The sequence below is a fragment of the Peromyscus leucopus genome, chromosome 7 (assembly GCF_004664715.2).
Source record: "Peromyscus leucopus breed LL Stock chromosome 7, UCI_PerLeu_2.1, whole genome shotgun sequence".
Classification (NCBI taxonomy): domain Eukaryota; kingdom Metazoa; phylum Chordata; class Mammalia; order Rodentia; family Cricetidae; genus Peromyscus; species Peromyscus leucopus.
The window spans coordinates 54,614,552-54,639,380 of NC_051069.1; the positions used below are offsets into that span (position 1 = coordinate 54,614,552).

Consider the following 24,829-nt stretch of genomic DNA (forward strand, 5'->3'; position numbering starts at 1 on the left):
AAAATGTGGCTGCAGTAGTGTGAGGTCACTAATTAGCTTGCTTCCTTCTCTTTCCCTTTGTATTCAATCCGGTACCCTAGCCCGTGATATACTGCCACTAAAATTCAAGACAGTTCAACTTTCAGAAGCACTCTCAAAGTCATGTCTAAAAGTGTGTCTCCTAGGAGACTCCCAACACACTCAACTTGACAAAGAAGATTAATCCCTCCCTCCACTGCCATTATGCTAGTCCACCATAAGAATGGCATATAGATTGGACTTTAGGCAATAGAAACCTCCAAATGAAGGCCACCTTCTATCGTTCACATTGCACCTCAGATCAGACTGTAGAATTATTTTCTCTCATGGCTACCTCAGCTCTTCAATAATTAATGAGATTATAGATCCAAGAATAAATGATATTGCTGCTAATGTGAACTAATGGTTTACCAAAAGCTACTTACTGGCAGAATGTTTTATAGGAGAACTTGCTCTATGTTGAGGTTGCTGCTAGAAGCTAGGATACAAGGATACAAAGAGAGAGGAAATGAAAAGGTGACCTTTTTTGTTAACAGTGAGTGAGTTGGGGTTCCTTATCACTCTTGTCTTCTTTTGACTACAGGTATTTATCAAAGTGCTGGATAATAATGATAATGGCCCAGAATTCTCCCAGCCACATTATGACGTGACAATTTCTGAGGATGTGCTTCCTGATACAGAGATACTGCAGATTGAGGCCACAGACAGAGATGAGAAACATAAGCTGAGCTACACCATCCACAGTAGCATTGATGCCATCAGCATGAGGAAGTTCCGGATAGACCCCAGCACGGGTGTGCTCTACACTGCTGAAAGGCTGGATCATGAGGCCCAGGACAAGCACATCCTCAACATAATGGTAGGACCAGACTCATGATTTTGCTCTCCTGACAGAACCATTAGCCAGCCAAGGCATATACCTCACTCTTCAGAAAGCCATGGCCCTTAAATTCTGTAAATCTAGCCTTTGCACGGTCAGGATACATTCAGTTTAGCCTTTGTATTTCAATGCAGAAGTTACTCTTCTTAGAAAGTAACTCCATAGTTTTTATCAACCTGAAATATTAGATACATTCTGCAGATGCTGGCTGTTCAGAAAATGTTGCTGACAGATGGTTAGAGAGGAAAGCAACAGACAATGTCCCCAACTCAGGGATTTGTTTGGAGCCAGAAGATTGTGTGGAAAAGTTTGAAAGAAGACCCCTGAGAAGCTCTTTAAAAGGGTGGTCATTTGCTCAGTCCACATGAAGCACAGTCTTTAGAAGTGTTCAGAGACCCAGTTTATGACATACCACATTGGTTTGAGACCTACGGGTAATACTGGTGACCCCTAAAAAACTGAACATGCATTAAATCTTCAGAGACTCTTGAATTCATTTACCTTCCTTCAAATTATGTAGACATGGCTTTGCGTTTAAAGTGAGGTTTTTGGTTAATCCATCCAGTGGGCAAAAAAGATGAGTAAGAATTATCATTGACTCACTTATGGCCTACAGTCTGTCCCTGTAATGAGCCCCAGAACAACTCTGGCATGCATAGCCTCTGCCTATCAGGGCTCCCATTATACTCCTGAAGAACAGGAAGGGTGACAGTGATTTAATCTCCTATACTGATTGAGTTTGGTATACCTAAACCTATGAATTCCAAAATCATCCACAACAGTAACATTTTCCTTCACTGCAATCTTCTAGGATGAGAGGCAACTTGAATGCCATACCCTCAGCTACAGTTTCCACCTAAGATCCTAAGAGACAGAAGGAGCAGTTCCCAGAGGCCACCTGGTTCACCACTATGGCCATTCATTCATTCATGCACAGATAATCTTGAGCACACATTTTGTAGCAAGCACTCTCACAAGCACTGAGATAGACAAAGTCCTCGCACCCTTGGGCCTAGTGTTCAATTCATTCAAAAAAAAAATTTCTAAATAGAGTTCAGTTGTATCCTTGGGCATGGACAACCAAGCTATAGAATTCCAGCATGGCACACTGGCCATAATGATGTTTACATGATATTATAGGAACAGAAGCCTCACAGTGGTGAATAATCCCATTCTCATTGTTTTTCAAGTCATTTCTGTTCATCCTTCCCTCAGCAAACTCAAAAATCAGTTTGGTCACCCACTGCCATTCATCATTCATGTAGTTAGATACTTAGAACAAATGACTGCTTCAGACCACCTTCTTCCAAGCCTCACTTGCTCATTCCTCCCTTGTACTAGTCATGAAAATGCTTTTCTCCTTGATAGATCCTCTTGTATATGTTCCAATATCTTCACATTTCTCTAGAGTTATGCAGCTTAAAACTGAACAAGCAGGGGTATTAATTCAACTAATGATACATCAGCTAATAACAGAGCCACATGGATAAAGAATAGATTATTTATAAGCTTCTGCCATATGCAATTCAGGGGAATTTTAAAGTCATTAAGCAAGTTTGTCTGGCAAAATCATACTGAGGGTTCTTGGACGTTATGACTGAATGCATCTTTCTAGTGGTCAAGATTCTCCAGCAGCTCTGGGTTCTCCCTGCCTAAAACTATCACTTGTCACCATCACCATCATGCTATTCCTTCTACCTTTTCCTTGTTTGTTCATCCAGGAAGTAGAGTGTTAGATTACGGTCCTCTTCCCACTCACTATGAGGACCTTTAAATGTATTCCATGACAGCATTTAACTTCTCAGTATTATGCCTTCCTGTGGCTTGCTTGTATCACTCATTTCAAAGATCCTAATATTCTTGAAGGTAGAGACTGCCTGGTTCGTTACTGAACCACTCTACTTACACCATGAACAGGGCATCATAAATAGCAATAAATGTTAGTTAAATGAATGAATGGATGAAAGTAACAATACTGTATTCATTAATCCCACACCTTAGAAGAGTCTCTGTCTACCATTCCATGACTGAATATAAATACATAACAAGGAAGAAATGACTATGAAAACCAAGTGAGAGAAATGGGCTTGTGGTACCCACATATTACATCATTGGCCAGGCATCAAGTGAAACAATAGAGATGATGTTGCCCTGCTCTCAGATGGCTCGCAGTCTCAATCTCTCTCTCTCTCTCTCTCTCTCTCTCTCTCTCTCTCTCTCTCTCTCTCTCCTCTCTCTCTCTCTCTCTCTCTCTCTCTCTCTCTCTCTCTCTCTCTCTCTCTCTTCTGTAATACCACTGTTGCAGAGTGCTTTGTGTTGTGCAAGACTGGGTCAAGCACTTTGCATGCATTATCTCATTTTATTTTCTCAACAAACATAGCATTGTGAGTTCTTTGCAAATCAAGTTTTTAGTCCTACTGCTTCTTATATTTTGCCCAAAGGTCAGAGATCAGGAATTTCCTTACCGAAGAAACTTGGCCCGAGTCATTGTGAACGTGGAGGATGCTAACGATCACAGCCCTTACTTTACCAGTCCACTGTATGAAGCATCGGTGTTCGAATCAGCTGCTCTGGGATCAGTTGTTCTGCAAGTGACAGCTCTGGACAAAGACAAAGGGGAAAATGCAGAGCTCATATATTCCATAGAAGCAGGTGAGAGCTGCAGAGACCTCAGCACAAAGCATGACACCCACCCTCGGCAGCACAGCCCACCCTGTAAACTCACCAACCTATCTGTGCAATGATGTGTGTAAAGCTCTTAGCATTTCAATATTAGCAGCAAGGGAAGAACTTCCTTCCTTGCATTCAATCTTGGAGTTTTCTGAAATGAAGAAAAGAAGTGTGTAATGAATTCAGTGGCCCAGATCCAGAAGCCAGCAAGCCACGAACTTAGACTAAAATAACCACAGTTGGGTTCACTTAACAGTGGGTGGGCTGCAGACTTCAGGAATCCTGGCACACCCATCATGAGCACAAACACCTTACCTAGGTTGGAGGCAATCTGAACAACAGAGCAGTTGGTGGCTGTTGAACCTGAACTGCTTGCTTAAACAGACAGATAAATAAATAAGAGCATGTGTGTTAAATCTTAGTGTGTTTTCAAAGGATGTTAACATTTGAAGAGAAGTTTATAGATGGAGGTGGATAGCTTAAAAAACATTTATGACAGAGATGAATGTCCAAGCAAGAAAAAAAAAAAAGACCATGAAGCTAAAAATGACAAGTCTCCCTTATCTGTTCTGTGTTCCTTCCTCCGTTTTACCGTTTTTGAATATTCATGCTGCACATTCCCAAAGTGTTCTGTGGCATGTCTGTGGGTGCAATGCCAAATGCACACTCTCTCCATGACAGCATGGGACAGCTTCCTGCCCTTCTCTTAAATGTAGAGAATTTGTGTGAGCAGCTGAATTAAAATAAGCATGGTAGGAAAGTAGTTTGGGGATAAAAACTTAAGAAAAAGCAAAGCCAATAACATATAAAAAGCCCCTGTATCAAATGATAATCTAAAAACTACATTTTAGATTAGGTGACACATTTTTCTTTTCTTTTCTTTTTTTTTTTTTTTGTTTTTTTGGTTTTTTGAGACAGGGTTTCTCTGTGTAGCTTTGCGCCTTTCCTGGAGCTCACTTGGTAGCCCAGGCTGGCCTCGAACTCACAGAGATCCGCCTGGCTCTGTCTCCCGAGTGCTGGGATTAAAGGCGTGCGCCACCAATGCCCGGCAAGGTGACACATTTTAAATGGATCAGAGTTAACATCCATGCAGAAGACGCTGCTCACTAATGGCCACGTGCCTGAAGTTTTCCCACATATTACTGTTAGGACTTCCATAAATGTAGACCTACTTAGAAACTCTATTTTATACCTCTTGGTTACCACAGAATATTGTTATTACTGCACTAAATCATCTTTATTCCTCTAGTTTACAAATAAGGAAACTAAGAAGTGAATATTAAATATCACAGAAAGCATTTTCCAGTCTCTCCATCCTCAGCTGTTCTTCCTAAGGTACCATCTAATGTTGTCTTTTCCTTTCCCTGTATTCATCCACGTACATTACCTCATGTCACTGTACACATTTGGATGTAAGGCTTTATTTCCACCATTCTTATCATTTTATGGACATTTATCTGTTCACTATATTTATAAATTTACTACTTTTATTCCTGGGGCTTCAGATGATTTTTAAACTAATATTTAGGTTCTCATGAAACGTATTAGTTACATCCCTGAAAACACTTGCTTCACTCACATTTTACCTCCATGACTGGAACATGGAGCGCAATCATTTCTTTGACAACTGACTGAAATACAAACGGAATGCTATATCTTTAATACATATTTTACATAGAAAACACAAATTTCCAGAAAAAATTAAATTCTGGGAATGATAGGTATCTCAAAAAAAATAGGCTTTGATTCTGTGCATAAGAGTCTAATCAGAGTTACAGTATGCATGACAAACCTGACACAGTATTCGGGCCTTCTAAACACACAGCCCGGCGCCTGGCCCGCCTCCGCCTGTTCCCTCCACACACACCAGCCCACCCCCCCCCCCCCACCCGCCCTGGCCTGCCTGTCCCTCTCACACAGCCCAACCTCCCCCACCTGGCCTTCCTGTCACACACACACACACACACACACACACACACACACACACACGCACGCACACGCACACGCACGCGCACGCGCACGCGCACACACACACTCACACTCACACAGCCCAACCTCCCCCACGCGCACGCGCACACAGCCTGACCTGAGACCTGCACAGCCCTCACTGAGCAGCTGAGCAAGCTCCTTTCCAGGTGATGGAAACAGAAGCAAGTGATAGCTGGTTGTCTAAAATTCTAGGTTTTATTGAACTTGTCTCACAAGCCTCAGATAAGCCAGATTGTGTTCTGTTTACTGGTGGGCTATGAAATTCCTGTCTTTTGCCTGGTTTCAAGTCACACTGAAGCTTTTACTTTGGAATAAGCAAAGTGTTGGTTGGGCTGGGGGTGGGGGTGGCAGAGCTTTGAGTCTTGTGGGGGTTTGGGGTTTGGTGCTCGTGTTGCCTCTAACTCAGCAAAATTAAGGGCAACAAGGGTTGGGAGCACATCCTAAGACGCAGGAAACATCGTTTTCAAGTCTGCCCCTCCTATTGGTCATTCTGCAGTAATTACTGAGCCCGATGTCTGTGGCAGCTGCTGTGCTGTGTACCAGATAAGCAAGGGCAACACAGCTTTAGCCATGTTGCCAAAAGTCTACAGGAGCCACATATTCCAAGCCATAATCAGACGTTGATTTTCCAAAGCTTCATGAGTAGAAGAAAAGAATAAGCAAGTAGCCAACTCTAAGGGAAGCTGATATTGAAGAGGAAAAGAGTGGAGAGGCCCAGCTTGGACCTGATACGGGAGCACAGCACCCTGGGAGGGTGTATCATGTGGCTCCGCAGTGATGGGACAGCAGGGGTATGAAGGCCAACTGGAGTGAAAATATGCCTTAGCTTCACTCCTTCTGTAAAGTTCTGTTGACCTAGAGTGAGGCAGGACTCACCTGCTGACTGTGAAGTAGGCCATTGACATCAATGAATGTGGACATGAACTACTCGCATCCTGTGTGCCACTGTCGCTTGTAGAGAACGACCATTGCTTGGATGACATGGAGGCTGGGCCTGCACATACTTAGCTAAAATGTTTCTTCTGTAAGCCCTCTTCTTTCCCATGCCAGACATGTCACAGCAGCACCCAGGCCTCCATTTCACAGGAGCTGTGCCTCATGTTTGTGGTTTCAAGGACAGTTTTGCTGATCACCATTGTCCCACTTCTCCTGAACCCTCCCTAAAGTGGAGTAAACAGAATGGCTACAGATTAGAGTAACGATCTTGCGTTTCTTGTGTCTGCTTTTACACCTGCGTCTGTGCCTGTGTGTGTTAATACAGTATAGGAAAGGGACAAACAACAGACTACATAGAGGAAGGGGAGTCCTGAGGGAATCCTTAAAACTTACAAAGCAATCAATGACTTAGAAGAATGCCCCTCCTAACCAAAGTCACCTTTGGAGAAGCCTGTTTTCATGTGAAAAAGTAGCATGGCTTCCATATCCAAAGCCTACCAATGGCACAACCTGAAACCATGTGACTATGATGGTGTTCTGAAACTATTCCTACAGTGCTCTTTTTTAAGGATTAAGACAGAAAATGCAGCCCTATAATAGATATCGATACATATTCATTTTATATTTACAGTTTCAACAGTACATACACATAGGCAGATGTATTAGTGGAGGTACATGCCAATCCCAGCTATCTCTCTTCTCATGGGTCCAAGAAAGAGGAAACTCCATACACACCAAGCAGAAGGGACTCTGCTGTAAATGCTCTTGTGTCCCAGTTCAAATGTGTACACAGAGCTATAGTGTCGCTAGTGACATTATCCTGGATTGAGAAGCTACTGATTTGATATAACTGTATTAGGAATCATTTGAGTTATTTCTCAATATCATAGAAAGAAAGTTCTACCTTTGTTACCAGAATGATTGGGAGAGAGTATGAACAGCTGCTCAGTGCTGGCCAAATTAGAGACAAGTGCCTTAAGAGGAAGGTTGATTCTCCACTGAAAGGTTTTAATGACCCTTTCATAACTCATTTCCCCATTGATCTCTGTGTTTTAGGGAACACGGGGAACACGTTCAAGATTGAACCAGTCCTGGGCCTCATCACCATCTCCAAAGAGCCAGACATGACAGCCATGGGTCAGTTTGTCCTGTCAGTTAAAGTCACAGATCAAGGCTCTCCACCAATGTCTGCTACTGCAATTGTGCGCATCTCCATCAGCATGTCTGATAACTCCCATCCCAAGTTCACTCACAAAGACTATCAAGCTGAAGTAAATGAAAATGTTGATATTGGAACTTCTGTCATCCTGATCTCAGCCATCAGCCAGTCAACCCTCATTTATGAGGTCAAAGATGGAAACATCAATGGAGTCTTTACCATAAATCCATATTCTGGAGTCATCACAACTCGGAGAGCTCTGGATTATGAGCAGACTTCTGCCTATCAACTCATCATTCAGGCCACTAACATGGCAGGCATGGCTTCCAATGCCACTGTCAGCATTCAGATTGTGGATGAAAATGATAACCCTCCAGTGTTCCTCTTCTCTCAATACTCAGGCAGCCTGAGTGAGGCTGCCCCCATCAACAGCATTGTCAGGAGCCTAGACAGCAGCCCATTGGTGATCCGAGCCACTGATGCAGACAGTAACCAAAATGCATTACTGGTGTATCAGATTGTGGAGTCCACAGCTAAGAAGTTCTTCACAGTGGACTCCAGCACAGGGGCCATCAGAACAATTGCCAACCTGGACCATGAAGCCATTGCACATTTCCATTTCCACGTGCATGTGAGAGACAGCGGGAGCCCCCAGCTGACTGCAGAGAGCCCTGTTGAAGTCAACATTGAGGTGACAGATGTGAATGACAACCCACCTGTGTTCACTCAGGCTGTGTTTGAGACTGTCTTACTTCTCCCCACCTATGTTGGTGTGGAGGTTCTGAAGGTGAGTGCCACAGACCCTGACTCAGAGGTACCCCCTGAACTGACATACAGCCTCATGGAAGGGAGTGTGGATCATTTTCTAATGGACCCAAATAGTGGAGTGCTCACCATAAAAAACAATAATCTCTCCAAAGATCATTACATGCTGATAGTCAAAGTATCTGATGGGAAGTTCTACAGTACTGCCATGGTCACCATCATGGTTAAAGAAGCCATGGACAGTGGCCTCCACTTCACACAAAGCTTTTATTCCACCTCCATCTCAGAGAACAGCACAAATATAACCAAAGTTGCTATTGTCAATGCAGTTGGAAACCGCCTTAATGAGCCCTTGAAATACAGCATCTTAAACCCAGGAAATAAATTCCAGATAAAATCTACCTCAGGAGTCATTCAGACCACAGGAGTACCCTTTGACCGCGAAGAACAGGAGTTATATGAGTTGGTGGTGGAAGCCAGTCGTGAGCTGGACCATTTGCGTGTGGCGAGGGTGGTAGTCAGGGTTAACATTGAGGATGTAAATGACAACTCTCCTGTCTTTGTGGGCCTCCCTTACTATGCTGCTGTGCAAGTTGATGCTGAGCCAGGGACTCTGATATACCGAGTGACAGCCATTGACAAAGATAAAGGTGCCAATGGAGAAGTGACCTACATCTTGCAGGATGACTATGGCCACTTTGAAATTAACCCTAATTCAGGGAATGTGATTTTAAAAGAAGCATTCAACTCAGACCTCTCCAACATTGACTACGGAGTCACCATCCTCGCCAAGGATGGTGGCAATCCATCTCTATCCAAATCAGTGGAACTTCCCATCACTATTGTTAACAAAGCAATGCCTGTGTTTGATAAGCCCTTTTATACAGCATCAATCAATGAAGATGTCACAATGGACACCCCCATTCTCAGTATCAATGCCACTAGCCCAGAAGGCCAGGGCATCATATACCTCATCATTGATGGGGATCCCTTCCAACAGTTTAACATTGACTTTGACACAGGGGTCCTGAAAGTCATTAGTCCTTTGGATTATGAAGTCACATCTGTTTACAAGTTGACAGTGAGAGCCAGTGATGCTCTTACAGGTGCCAGGGCTGAAGTCACTGTGGATGTGCTAGTGGATGACGTCAATGATAACCCTCCTGTTTTTGATCAGCCCACCTACAACACAACACTATCTGAAGCATCTCTCATTGGAACCCCTGTTCTGCAACTTGTCTCAACGGATGCAGACTCAGGAAACAACAAGCTGGTGCATTATCAGATTGTCCAGGATACCTATAATAGCACAGATTACTTTCACATCGATAGCTCAAGTGGCTTAATCCTGACAGCAAGGATGCTAGACCACGAGCTGGTGCAACACTGCACCTTGAAAGTCACAGCAACTGATAATGGTTTCCCACCCATGAGCAGCGAAGTTCTGGTTCACATCTACATATCTGATGTCAATGACAACCCCCCAGTTTTCAATCAGCTCATTTATGAATCCTATGTGAGTGAATTAGCCCCCCGGGGTCATTTTGTAACCTGTGTGCAAGCCTCAGATGCAGACAGCTCTGACTTTGACCGGTTGGAATACAGCATCTTATCTGGGAATGACCGAATGAGCTTTCTGATGGACAGCAAGAGTGGAGTCCTCACACTGTCTAGCCACAGGAAGCAGCGCATGGAGCCTCTGTATAGTCTCAATGTGTCTGTGTCTGATGGGCTGTTTACCAACACTGCCCAGGTGCACATCAGAGTCCTTGGGGCTAACTTGTACAGCCCTGCCTTTTCACAAAGCACATATGTAGCTGAGGTAAGAGAGAATGCAGCTTCTGGGACAAAGGTCATTCATGTCCCAGCCACAGATGGGGATCCAGGAACATACGGACAGATCAGCTATTCCATCATCAATGACTTTGCCAAGGACCGATTCCTCATAGACAGCAATGGACAGATCATCACAACGGAAAGACTAGACCGTGAAAACCCTCTGGAAGGAGATATTAGTATTTACCTGAGGGCCCTGGATGGAGGGGGGAGGACGACATTCTGCACCGTGCGGGTGATTGTGGTGGATGAGAATGACAATGCCCCTCAGTTCCTGACGGTGGAGTACAGGGCCAGCGTCAGGGCTGACGTAGGAAGGGGCCACTTAGTTACTCAGGTTCAAGCTTTGGATCCAGATGATGGAGCAAATTCTAGGATTACATATTCTCTCTACAGTGAGGCCTCGGTCTCAGTGGCTGACCTCTTGGAAATTGATCCTGATAATGGCTGGATGGTGACCAAGGGCAATTTTAACCAACTAAAAAATACGGTGCTGTCCTTCTTTGTGAAGGCAGTAGATGGTGGCATCCCAGTCAGGCACTCCCTCATTCCTGTCTACATCCACGTCCTGCCCCCTGAAACATTCCTGCCTTCATTCACCCAGTCCCAGTACTCCTTTACCATTGCAGAAGATACAGCCATTGGAAGCACAGTGGACACCCTGAGGATTCTGCCCAATCAGAGTGTCCGGTTCAGCACCGTTAATGGAGAACGGCCAGAGAATAACAAAGAGGGTGTCTTTATCATAGAACAAGAGACAGGCGCTATCAAGCTCGACAAGCGCCTTGACCATGAAGTCAGCCCAGCTTTCCACTTTAAAGTAGCAGCTACTATACCGCTGGACAAGGTGGACATTGTATTCACTGTGGATGTAGATGTCAAGATACTGGATCTGAATGACAACAAGCCAGTCTTTGAAACATCAAGCTATGAGACAATTATAATGGAGGGAATGCCTGTCGGCACCAAGCTTGCCCAGGTGAGAGCCATAGACATGGATTGGGGAGCCAATGGGCAGGTCACTTACTCCCTACACTCAGATTCCCATCTTGAAAAGGTAATGGAAGCATTCAATATTGACAGCAACACAGGATGGATCAGTACACTGAAGGACCTGGACCATGAGACAGACCCTGCCTTCTCCTTCTCTGTGGTGGCTTCTGACCTTGGAGAGGCTTTCTCTCTTTCTTCCATGGCTCTGGTCTCAGTCAAGGTGACAGATATCAATGACAATGCACCAGTCTTTGCTCATGAGGTGTACCGAGGAAATGTAAAGGAGAGTGACCCCCCGGGAGAGGTGGTAGCTGTTCTCAGCACCTTGGACAAAGATACCTCCAACATAAATCGCCAAGTGAGCTACCACATTACGGGTAAGTCCCATCACCCAGTTTTCCCACGTGCTCTGCTTACTGAAGAAAGGTGGGCAGTGACCAGTGGCAGGTGGATGAGATGAGGAGGCAGTGGCGGAACTTTCTGGGTCTGAGTGATATGATAACATGGAGACTTCCAGTTGTTCCAGGGGTTCTTCACTCATCCAGTCTACAATGTTCACACAGAAGCTGGTACCAACCTTAGCATCACTTTCTGTCGTTTTAAAAAACAAAAACCAAGCAAAATATTTTAATTGAAGAAAATAAAATAACAGCTCTTTTTAGTAGGAAGAGGTGTTTTTAAACTTTAATCCCCCTCTGAGCTTTCAATAATGCTAAAGAACAATGGGTATGTCCCCCATTAAGCTTTGTGTGCAGCTTTCTTCTGGTTATAAGAAGGTGTTGTTGCACACACATGAAAATTATCGGTCTCTCTTTGACCTTTTGCTGAGAAATTCTAGATCTATAACTCAGGATCAAAGGATATTTCCTCTGACAGCCCTTTTTCTTTGGAACCCCTGTCTGTCTTCCCCAATAGTAAGTTGTTGTTCACCAGGAAGATCAGGATAGACAAATAAGACACTAAGAGTGCACGAAAATGTCACCATTGTTCTGCGAGGCTGCAGATTCACATCAGAGTGAAGAGTCTGCCCTGTTCAGGAAGAGCTTTCTGGGATGACCCACTTTCAGCGACGAAGCGGGAAGGATTGGCAGTGCTAGGAAAGTCCTTCCTAAAAACCATTTGGGGCCTTGGAGCCAACACCTTGATGCTGAGACTTTTCCAGCCAGAACATAAGCCACGTGCCAAAAGATTTTAAATAAACCATCAATACTGTAGTCAGGTGGCTTTCCCCTTAGAAAAATCACATTATTCAGAGGGAAAAATGAATTAATTAGGATGCCCTCAGGACACAGATTCTGCTTAAGTAAGTTAGTGGAAAAGTTAATTCATCACTGCAGAATAAGATCTGTACTGGAGCAAACACCAAAAGCCTAAGATTGCCACACTTTCCCAAGGTTCTTCTTTGTGTCTTTTAAGGAGCTGGCATTTCTCACTTAAGAACACTTCACGTACTTTGTGCTTTCTCTAAAATCTGGCATCTTATTCCATAAAAAAATGTGTATTTTCTTCAGTTAAAGCACAGAGCACCTTGCTAAGGAGAGACAAGAAAGAAGCAAGATTTGACTTATTTGTATTTTGTTTCGGAGGGAAGACACTCTGAGGGACCCGTTTGTACTTGAAAGAATTGTTAAATACCCAGCCTCAATTATTTTTACAGTCTCTGAGGTATCAGTGGATGATTTAAAGGACCATCCCATCAGCTTCTCTAAAGTAATGAGTGCGGCGCAGCTTAAAGGCCCTCGTACTATTAGCAGAGCCAACCACCAACTGATTTTAATTAGATTTAAGCTTTGCTCTTGATGTAGCACAAGTTGGCTGTGCTGCCTCAGACTAACAAAGGAACATTAATCATTTTATGTAACAAAGGAGCGGTGTGGGCTTGCCTTCATTGAAGGTGTTTAATAGAGAGGTTAACTTTGTGTGTGTGCGGGAATAATATTCAACTGAAGCGCAATTGAATTCTAGCCAGTGGTGGCAGAAAGTGATATGACAGGGAGGAACCTGAGTCTCCCAAGGCACGGATTCTCAGTCACCACTGCCGCCACCTGGGGCTGGTGCATCTCTTATGGTAGGCAGGCTGCTCTTTATATCTTACAGGTTGCTTCACAGCCATGACTGGCCCCTCCACCCATGGTAATAGACAGACTCACTACCATGCTGTGATGACCAAAAATATCTACACTGATAGAAAAATCCTATAGAAAGGGGGGAACCATCACCCTAGTGGAGCAATGTGTCATCTAATATGACTTGGGTCCATTTATCCTGTGTTTCTTATAGTGAAGGGGCTCTGGAACCAGGATAATATTCAGAATTCTAGGACCATGTTTGCCTTTTTATTAAAAAAAAAAAATTGATTATGAAGTGAGCCAGTTCCATTCTTAAAGTGAAATAACAGTTTGTAATATATGTTTTTTTGTATGCTTTTGTTTATTGTGTTCCAAGATACATTTAGGTGCATTCATTTCTTCATTTTGCTCTTTACTTGTAATTAAAAGTTTTTCTGTGCTCCGGCCTGCCGGCAGTCTGGACAAATCTCTCTCACTTGCATCCCCCAAGTCAACACACAGAGGCTTATATTAATTAAAACTGCTGGCCATGGCAGGCTTCTCGCTTTCTAATTCTTATATCTTAAATTAACCTATTTCTATTAACCCATTTTTATTAATCATAAGTTGCCATGTGGCCGTGGCTCACCAGTCTGCTGGCATGTTGTTCCTTTGGTGGTGGCTGGTGTCTGCCCCTTCCCAGAATTCTCCTTGTCTGTTTATCCCACCTATACTTCCTGCCTGGCTATTGGCCAATCAGCTTTTTATTTATCAACCAATCAGAGCAACACATTCACAACATACAGAACATCTCACAGAATTCACTCACTATGTGGCCCATCCTGACTTTAAACTCATGACCTTCCCATCTCAGCCTCACAGAGTTGGCATTACAGATGTGTACCACCATACCAAGCTTCACATTAAAATGGTGAACAGTTTATTTGAGGAAAGGGAAATCCATGAATCCAGCAGCTGCAGATTGTTCAGAGCCCCACAAAGGACAGGAGGGGTGGGTGCTTCCAGAATGCCTATGCAATCAAAACCCAGAGTGTATGTTGCTGGTGAATGTGGAATAGTAAGCAGAGGTTAGCTGGTGGGTTCTTTTGGTAAAGTTTGTCTTTCACCATTTCCATAGCATGGGGGTTTGGGGTACACCCGGAGGAACCCAAGGCAATGGGCTGTCTCAGCCACTTACTTGGTCATGTCATCCATTGCCAGTCTTCCCCTTTATGACTTGAGCTTTACTGATGAAACAGTTTTTGTGGTCTCATCTACTGCTGAATCCCTGCTGTCTAGAATAGTGGCCTAGAGCAGAGGATAAGTACTTTACTGAATACCAAGTAAATGACCACCCCAGTCTGCATTCTGACTATTTCCTGTCGTCTTTGGCCCAGCCTTTCCAGGTGTCAGAATTGGCATGATTCCCCCTTAGGGAGGAGAGGTCAAGTTTCTTTCCCTCTTCCTATCTCTTGTCGAGCTAGCTGCTTTATCTGTGCAGGGTCATGACTGGAAAGGAAATCTGTTTGGGCCACTCTACTCCAGCTCTTCTACTTTCCAGTTTTACAACTTCATGCTCATCCGTTTGATTTCATTGCAGTGCTTATCTTTAAGCTGTTTCTGAAATGACCTTTTGTTGGGACTATTAAATACTAATGGTTTGTCCTCTGTGGTACAAACTTTTCTCCCCAAACTCCAGTCTTTGTGAGGAGACCTCAGCTGTATGATAAAGCGTTCGTTAAAAGATCGCTTGACAGAACTAGCTGCCTTTCCTTGATTGTATCATCAGCTCAGCAGCTAATGAAATTATCTTGGTGACAGGAACTACAGTGTAATGCAGCCTCTCTTGAGACCAAGTGGAAAGACAATTGCATCATCCCGAGGAGCCAATTGATGGTTCACAGTTTGAATCTGATTATCTTTAAGGGAAACTAAACAAAGGACCATCCCCAGCTTCTCTAAGTGGATTTGATTATCTCGGAAAGTTGCTGTTTCACTTTCCACACAAGATGAGCATATAAATATCATGCTTTTTGCAGGAGAAATGAAGGGACTCTCCACTCTTTTCAGTATCATAAGGACACAGTGTTAGGGACACCTGGATGCCCCCACATGGACTCTCATGTAGGTGTCCACTATGACTTCTCAGAAGCTCTGTCTCCACCACAGGAGGGAACCCCCGAGGACGGTTTGCCCTGGGCATGGTACAGAGTGAGTGGAAGGTCTATGTGAAGAGACCTCTGGATCGAGAGGAACAAGACATTTACTTCCTCAATATCACTGCCTCTGATGGACTCTTTGTCACACAGGCCATGGTGGAAGTGACTGTTAATGATGTGAATGACAACAGCCCAGTATGTGATCAGGTGAGCTTCAGGGGTGAAAACTGCTTTTTGAAACCCGGCTTAATTTCTCTAAAATGAAATTCAAACCCATTGCACACTTCTTCCTAAATCCAGACAACATCTGTTCTTGTCTCCAATTGGACATCAGAGGGAAGGAAGTCGAGTCTGGGATAAAATGTCCTAAGTGTGAAAGGAATCTAGATAGCCGGCAAGATCATGCACCCAATTCCTATGCCACTCCCCAATTAAACAGAAATGATGAGCCTTAAAGTTAACTTTTAAGTAATTTGTAAAGGATCTTTAAAAGTAATTCTGAGCATCTTTCTAAGTCACTGGAGAAGAGAAATGGACCCTATGGGTGAGTTGCCTGTTTGCAGATGACACAGCTGTTCATGGCAGCATGGTTGCTGAGGGAGGTCTCCAGACCCCAGTGAAATAGCCTTTCCATTGTTGTACAAACTCACTATGCTGACACAAGAGCTAGATTGCAATTTTTTTGCCAAAATTAAATAATTGTTAATCTATGTTTTCTAACATGTGGACCAAGAGATAGTATTCGTGTTCTATATCTTAGACAAATGATGTATGTAGACTTAATCTCACATACTAAGGCCAGATGTCACCCATGACTCTGTAAAGAGGTGAAAACCATCCCAGGAGCCCATTTGGTCTCAACAGAGAAATGGACAGAGCCAGTGTGTCAGAATGGCAAATTTCACAGTGCAGTGCTGTTATCTGTTTTCTTCACCAATGTGTTCTTACCAGTCATATCTTCTTTACATACAGTAAGTGCTCAATAAATGTTTGTAAGTGATTGTGCACAGAAATGTAATAAAATAATATAGTAAGTTTTATTGCCTGAGACCACTGAAATGTGGTCTCAGGCAAAAGAAAGAAACCACAAAAGCTAAACCATGTGAATTAATTTTAAAGAAATCTGCTTAAATGGTAGCTATAAAATGTGTACCACAGGCAGTAATGATTTAGCCTGCTAAGGCACTGTCAATGGAGGATATTGTACCACAGGCAGTAATGACTGACTCACTCTTGCTGACCTTTGCCCAGGTTGCATATTCAGCATCTCTTCCAGAAGACATTCCATCAAATAAAATCATCCTGAAGGTCAGTGCCAAGGATGCGGATATTGGATCCAATGGAGAGATACGATACTCACTCTATGGATCTGGAAACAATGAATTTTTTCTAGATCCAGAAAGTGGTAAGGTGAAATTTATTCTTTGGGGAAATGCCATTATTTACCCATGTGAGAGTTTGTCCTCTCCTGTGGTCTCATCATCAGTAGACAGTTACTCAATTAGAGCCTTGATAAGAGGCGCTGATGTGCTAGACACTGAAATAAACAGCTCCTAGTGTACAGATGTGGACGCTCTGGGCCACAGGAACTTGACTTGGTTAAAGTCAGGACTTTCCTCCTGTTCCTGTTTCCTCCCCCTTTTCCTTCCTTCCTTTCTTCCTTCCTTTCTTCCTTCCTTTCTTCCTTCCTTCCTTCCTTCCTTCTTCCCATCCTACACACACACACACACACACACACACACACACACACACACACACACACACATTTACTAGCATTAAATAAGCACACAGCTCTGTGAGCTAAGACCAGGCTTGCAAAGAGTGCCAGGCAGTTGCATCACAAACACTGGTCACCATACAAACTAAGGCATGATGCTTAGCCAGAAGTTCCTTCATGGTAAAATTCCTTCGGCTCCTTTCTGATTCTTGTTAGCCCTCTTGTCTGGTTTTCATTACCATTCATGCCTAGTTCTCCAAAGCTGTGAGTCCCCAATTTCCTTGCATAATCAGACAAAAATTATAAGGTAAAAGGTTATGTAAACTAAAGTCAGATGCCAGAATTTGAAGGCCAGAGGTGGTGAAGTCATTTTCTATGGCAGCAGATTATTTCTGTGTTGTGGATTGGGTGGTTCACCTAGTGGAAATTCTTAAATGAAGTGTAAGGAGTAAACAGCTTGTGTATTTCCAGGGCTGTGTTCATCCCAGTGAACTGTCCTCAAGAATCACTGGCTTCCCCTTGTCTCAGTCCCACAGATCCTACCAGGAAGCATGGACATAGTCACATCAGCATGTGCTCCTTAACTCTCTGGGCCCTACTGGAAGATAGACAACCTGAAACCACAATAGAAAGGCACAGTGAAGGGACTGCCCAGAAGAAATGGAAAGGCAGCCATATAGGAATATCACAGAAGTAGCTGATATTCTGAGGAAGGGAGATGGGAAACCGAGGCAAGATCCTAAGAGTTGAAGCAGAACACTGCAGGTTACAGGGACCAGAGCCTGAGAGAAGGAGGAAGCTTCTTGAAACAGACCATGGAGGGTCTGAATGTCCTCCTGAAAAGCCCCTGGGAACTTTTGAATAAGAGAGGCAAATGACTCGGTGTGGTCTGTGTTGGAGAACTAGCTATATTTAGCAAGGAAACCATAGGAGGAACTGACTGATAGCTCATGTGGCTTCTTCCAAATGTCACCAATGTTATTCAGAGTAGCAATGATCCACAAGTCATACATTGTACCAAAAAGCAATTAATCAGGTTATCACTGCACTTGTCATTTCCTATTGACACTTAAGCAACAACAAAGATAATTTCCACAGATTATGGATGTACATGTATATCCATATGTATGTGACATGAAGGTAAAAGAAACTATTTTGGAGGAAGGAGACAAGACAGGGAGGTGGGCAAGAAAGGGTAATATAGAGGAAAAGACAAAAACAAATATTGCATATTTTCTCTCACATGCAAAATCAGATCCAACTATCTATCTATCCATCCATCCATCTCTATCTAGCTATCTATCCATCCATCTCTATCTATCCATCCATCCATCTATCTCTTTCTATCCATCCATCCATTCTATCTATCTATCTATATCTATCATCTATCTATCCATCCATCTCTATTTGTCTATCTATCCATCCATCTCTAGCTAGCTAGCTATCATCTATCTATATATCTATATATCCATCCATCCATCCATCTATTTCTCTCTATCTATCTATCCATCCATCCATCCAGCTTTATCTATGTATCTATCTATCTATCTATCTATCTATCTATCTATCTATCTATCTATCTGGTGTGACAGTAGAAGGGAGACTGTTTGAAAAGAGAAAGAAAGAGGGGGAAGGAGAGATGGTAATATGGCACAAATATGAACTAATACATTAGAACCCCATTATTTTATATACTCAGCTTGATCCTTATAATGCTAGAACCTACATTAGTTACTTTTCCAGCTGCTGTGAAAAAACAACCTGGCAAAGGCAATATAGGGAAGGAAGAGCTGATCTTGGCTCACAGCTCTAGGGCACAGTCCATCATGATGGGGGGCCCCTGTGGTAGGAGCTTGGGGTAGCTGGACTGTCCCATTGCTTCCACAGTCTAGAGACAGAGAAATGAATTCCAGTACTCTGCTCACACTCCATTTGCACAGTCCAAGATCCCAGTCCAGGGAATGGAGCCTCTTATATTTAAGATGGGTTTTTATGTCTCAACCATCCTATTCAAGAAAATCTCTGAGGAATCTCTAATTTAGATAACCTCTCTTTAATATTCCAGGAACCTTGACTCCTGTTGATCCTGGTTAGGTCCTGTCAAACTGACCTATGTCAATCATCACAGGGCCCCTCAAGACTTTTCTGTTAAAGCCAGCTGGTTTTGATGGTTTTATTTCCCTCTAAAAGATGGGATAAAAAAGCTGCATGTTTAGAAACAGGATACTGTGCTCCTGGGTCTCTGGGTCATGGATACCAGGACAATTATATACCTGGAACCATCCATCTGTGAGAGCTTCCCCCATTCACCAAAAGAGACAAGCCCTGGGAACCTTGTAAAAGCAATAATTAATCTGAAGGTCAAGCAGTTGGTTTGTCAGTGCATCTAAAATTCCGGGCTATTTCCCTGATGCCTAAAAATTGAGTTTGCTCTATTTCTTCAATTTCCAAGGCACTTAGACCTTATGTCCTTGGTACTTGCATTTAGAATTCCTCATACAATTGATTTTCTGCTTTTCCATGGAAAGATCGTTTTTGAAAAGCCAGACCAACTATGCTGCTGTTTTTGTTTCACAGGCGAGTTAAAAACCTTGGCCCTGTTGGATCGGGAGAGGATCCCAGTATACAGCCTGATTGCCAGGGCCACTGACGGGGGCGGCCGCTTCTGCCACTCCAGTGTCCTCCTGCTCCTGGAAGACGTGAATGATAACCCCCCTGTGTTTTCCTCCGACCACTACACTGCGTGTGTCTACGAGAACACAGCCACTAAGGCTCTGCTGACCAGAGTGCAGGCAGTGGACCCGGATGTTGGTAAGTCAGTTCACCAGCCAAGCGTTTCCCATATTGGCACACTCCTCACAGGAGTAGGTTCTAGAAACTTCTCCTGCAGAACACGTTCAGTAAGCCAGGTTTTCACTCCTGAGCTTGTGTACCTCTTATGTAGGAAGAACTCCACATGTTCTCCTCCACCTCCTCCTCCCCCATTCCTCCGCTAGAGTCCTAGAAAGAGAACTGGGATCCCCGGACCTGGTAGCTAAGGATGTCGGGATAGTTTATAGGCTCTGGTCTTTTGCTTTTGTGATCTTCATTTTAAAACATAAAAATGAAAACAATAGCATTCTTACTTGCCTATTCCTCCTAAACACAGTTAGAACACTGTGTTGTGCAGCAGGGAGCGTGCATTCCCATTTCTAAGAAGGCTCGTGACAGAGCCTCTGCTGGAATATGACAGTCTTTATTGTACTGTCTCACAGTGCAAAGACCAATTATTAAATCGGCCAGTAGTCCAATGTGGACTCTTTAAACTGGCATTTTCCAGAGTCCCATCCCTCTACCCAACCCCCATTACTTACAAACAGACACCACTAGGCAGAGTGAGGGGGGAAGAGATAAGAAAGACTTAGAACTGAAGTCACTAATAAAGTTTATGTTCAAATCCTTTTTACATAATGAGATGATGAGTTGGAGGAGACTGGAGTTAATTGCGAGGTAGCCCTTCTAAGAATGCATAAGTTATTGAGGTGACCATATGATGGAATATAAATATGAAAGGGCATACAGAGCCTTTTGCTTGTACGTTTTAAGAGCTGTAAATCAGAGGACTAGAAAATGATGGGGTGTGTCTGTTATGCTAAGCAGGCCTTTATATAATTCACTGTCTTACTGCTTAATTCTGAATTGATAGAAAAATTATTGGACTAATGGAAAAGCAAATACATGATAATTAGCTGAAAACAAACGTAGCACCCAGGGTCTCTTCATATTTTCCCTTACAGAAATTAGAGGCTACACTTGAGTTATTGCTCTTATCACATTAGCATAATTTTAAGGCCGAGACCGATTCTTTAAAAGCATGTATATTATTGTGGAAAATGGCAAACAAAAGACTATTTGTTAGTACATAATTATGTAATAACTGCAAATAATCTTTTTCAAATGAAGATTAGGAAAGATTCTCTGGACTCTTATCTGAAGACTTTTGGGAAAAGAGGACAGAGTTAATGCTAATGAGTCTTTTAACAATTTAAAATTTGACTTGATAATTAGTCCATAGATAAAATTTCAAAAGCTGAAAGCCTTCAATTCTGTCACTCATTCACTTTTTGCATGGGGGGGGGGGGGGGGTGTACTTCATGGTTAGCTATGTGTCCTCCTTCACTTCTGTCTGCTCAGCTAACCAGGTTGGCAGATGAGGTGGGAGGAATATCTAATTTCTTCTCATTTATCAGGACAGGGATAGAAAGACCTGGAAGAAGAAAAAAATTGATGGAGACCTTATTATATTTTGATCTTCACATTTTCCATAATAAGTAGAAGGCTTCTTTGCAGAGCCTCACATGGAGACCAAGGAAGGACCTGGGTACCATAGACAACAGTGTAGGAAATATGTGTGCCTGGCCATCATGTCAACCTTAAGAAACCTCCTGTACAATACCAGACTCTTGTTCATTTTCTCAAAAGAACCATAACAGGGCTGGCCAATGTCTCAGCAATTAAAGATGCATGTCACTTGCTCTCTCTGGTAGCCTGAGTTCAAATCAGGAAACACATGCAAAACTGGAAAGGGAGAGTTTACTCCACAAAAGAACTGTGATAGCTGGGGTAGAACAAATGAGTGCCTTAAGAAATACAAACCGAGGACCCACCATTGCCCATGCACCAAGCTGAGAAAGTGATAGTGGGGGATTTGATCAGAGCTCACAGTAGTGTCTGTCTGAACTGTCATCAGAAGGTCTCTGAGTGTCATGACTGAGAGTTTAAGACACAGTCTTTAGTGGCCCCAAAAGGACATGGGTCTCCAAGGTAAATTTCTCTGTCTTTCCTAGGGCGAAAGACTAGAGGAAGCAGTGTAGAATGATTATCAGGTGGTTGAATTGGGGACTCATTATGGGGCCAAATGAAATGTGTGGAAGTTGAGTTCACACACATAGCTGTGAAGCTGAATCTGGCCCTCTAGTGTGTTTTGTTTTCTTTATACAGTGTTATACAGAGCTCAATTTAGTTATTGTTATATAAAAGTCAGGTTATTGCTTGATATTTTAATCTCTAGCACTTGATAAATATCATGGCTCTCAGAAGATATGAGTTCTATGCATTCGGGTCCTATAATGTGTTCAAGAGCAGCTGGGCTTAAAAGGTAGCCACTGACCCCTCTATAGAAAGGCCCCCCATGCACTGACAGGACCACGAAACCTCAGTTCCAACCCATCCTCTAAAAGAATAAAGACATTTCCATCTTCCTTAAAGAAAGTCATTCTGAAATAATTATAGAGTCACAGGAGTTTTTAACTTTCACTTAGCCCAATCCCCCATGGAGATGTCCTGCCTAACTACAGAACTGTTACTGAAATCACAAGGCTGACATAGGTGGAATCCACTAGGCATCATCACCTTTCCTGGGAGTGAGCATGGCTGCACACGCAGCACTATCACTGTGTACTTTCACAAAGCCTCCAGCATCCTTACCCAGCACAAGGCTCCTCTCACACCATCATGACCACACCTTCCTGCCTCCCTCCCAATTTCTATACACTGCCAAACATTTACCTCTATATCTCCTATTTCATTATTTAAAATGTTATTAACCCAAATCCTATCATTTGTCCCTTTTGAGGTTGGCATGTTTTCTCTTAGCAGAACTTGCTTCAGCTTTATCTAAGTTATTGAATTAACTTCTAGTGACAAGTTATGGATCTGTTTGGCTCAGGAGACTTCTGTTAGGAATATCCCTTTACATGAAATGGTAAACTAATTTTACTGGTGTCTGCTCATGAATTTTTGTGTCCTAAAATGCTTTCATTGAAATCTCACCCTTAATGTGTTTGTCTTGAGATGCAGCCTTTGAAGGGAAGGGAGTGCATGTAACCAAAGTGTGGGCCCATGAAGAGTGTTGAATGCCTTTATCAAGGAAGCTGGAGGGAGGGATCCTGTTGCCCCTTCTGGCTGTGAGGATACATAGGGAGCATCTTTGAGGAGTCAGCCTCGTCAGACACCAGAATTGCTGGTGCCTTGGTTTTAGACTTTCCAGCCCCCAGAACTGTAACAAAATTTTGGTACCTCTAAGTTACTCATGAAAAATATTTTGTCATCGTACTCCAAATGGAGTCTGACAGCCATCATTGGGCTGTATTGTATACTTGGTCACTGTACTTTGTAGAGACATGACAAGATACTAATCTAAAATCTGATTCCTGAATTTCCAAGTCCAAAGACCTTCACTTTTTGGGTTTCTTCTTTTTAAACATATTATTTCTTTTAGTCAAACAGGTCCTTTCAATGAATCATTCATAATGAATGAAAAATAATGTTATAAGAATTTCTTCCATCAAGAATAAAATAAAACAGAGGAAGATAATTTTACACCTATTTTATGAGTTCTAAGAAATAGCATGGTAACTGTCTAGATTTTAGCAGTAAGTTCTTAGTTTTCCTGTAAAATGAAAATATCCTCAGCCCCATAAAGTGGTGACATGGCTTCATGACCCCAAATTTATGAAAGTTTAATAATCTTTTCAGTAAAGACAAGGATGTCTTGGCCTTTTAAGCAGTACTTCTGTGGTTAATCTGCTAGGTTTAGTAGACCTTTTAGATATTAACAGTTCTTAGGAGCTCAGGGGGTTGATTTTGTTGTTTTTTGTTTGTTTGTTCATTTTGCTTGTTTTTCAAAAAGTCAAGCAAAGCCGAGATTTATTCAAAGAGGACGATTTTATTAGAATTTAAACAAAAACAAAACAAACAACAAGAAACAGAGCAACACAAAGCACGGAGTGGGGCAAGCCTTAAATCCCAGCAGTTTCCTGGAGGAGAGTGGAAAGAAAAGAGAGGAAAAGGATGCTGCTTAAGTGAAGCCAGGGTGGAGGTCAGGTGCCACAGCTGGGCAGGCAGCCCCGCAGTGAGAAAGCTGTCTCTAGAGGAACAGTGAAGCCCAACGTGTATGGAAAAGCATGCTTAGAAAGGAGATAAGAAAAAGAAAAGTTGCACTTTTCTTATATTTCAGAAAAGCAAGCTGACTTATAAAGCACACTGTGGTTGCATGCCTTAAAAAGAAAGAATATACTGGGGAGGGAAAAATTTCATAGCTAATCAAATGGATAATAATTCTGCCTATCAGAATTTCATTTGGGGTGGATTACTTGTTTTTTGTTTGTTTGTTTTTCCTATCAAAAGAAACACATGGTGTGAAGGATCAGAACAAAAAGCTTGTGACCATTTTAGGCAACATGGCATGAAAAAAAGTGTAAATTTGTAAAGTGTAAATAAATATGCTACAGCCCCTGGTTTATGAAAATACCATTTTCTAGATACTGGGATGTGGGGAGGAATGTTTTCTTACTATGAATAAAGAGCATAAAGAAAGGAATGTATTCTAATGAGCCAGTTGCTCCTTTCTTGTTACCTAATTCCCACAAAATTTAGAATTTGGGGGATCTTAGAAGTGTACAGGCTCAGAGCACACCTCAGGTATTTTCCAATCAACTTAACCCATACTTAATGAGCACCAGGGTAACAATTGCTGTAAATGGAACAGTAAGACTTTCCAAGATGAGTTATATAGAGAGATAGTCCTCAAGATACTCAAAAGTCAAGGAGTAAGTCATAAATGTTGAGCCCCAGAATAAGTGGGACTTGGGAATAGTCTTCAGTAAGAACAGACTTAGG

The 24,829-nt window shown here is 42.7% G+C and overlaps 1 protein-coding gene across 5 annotated transcripts in view; it reads left to right on the forward strand.

The window, feature by feature from the left end:
• Fat3 (FAT atypical cadherin 3) overlaps nucleotides 1-24,829 on the forward strand; it is a 602,516-nt gene that overhangs the window by 503,812 nt on the left and 73,875 nt on the right. For all 5 annotated transcript variants that reach the window (XR_005091996.1, XM_037207739.1, XM_037207740.1 and 2 more), the window contains 6 exons: nucleotides 602-877; nucleotides 3,340-3,550; nucleotides 7,550-11,623; nucleotides 15,464-15,660; nucleotides 16,705-16,858; nucleotides 19,748-19,981. Coding sequence is in view for 4 of the 5 variants with exons in the window: in XM_037207739.1 (XP_037063634.1) it covers nucleotides 602-877; nucleotides 3,340-3,550; nucleotides 7,550-11,623; nucleotides 15,464-15,660; nucleotides 16,705-16,858; nucleotides 19,748-19,981 (5,146 nt within the window). In the remaining variant the exon portion in view is untranslated. The remainder of the gene's footprint in view (nucleotides 1-601; nucleotides 878-3,339; nucleotides 3,551-7,549; nucleotides 11,624-15,463; nucleotides 15,661-16,704; nucleotides 16,859-19,747; nucleotides 19,982-24,829) is intronic.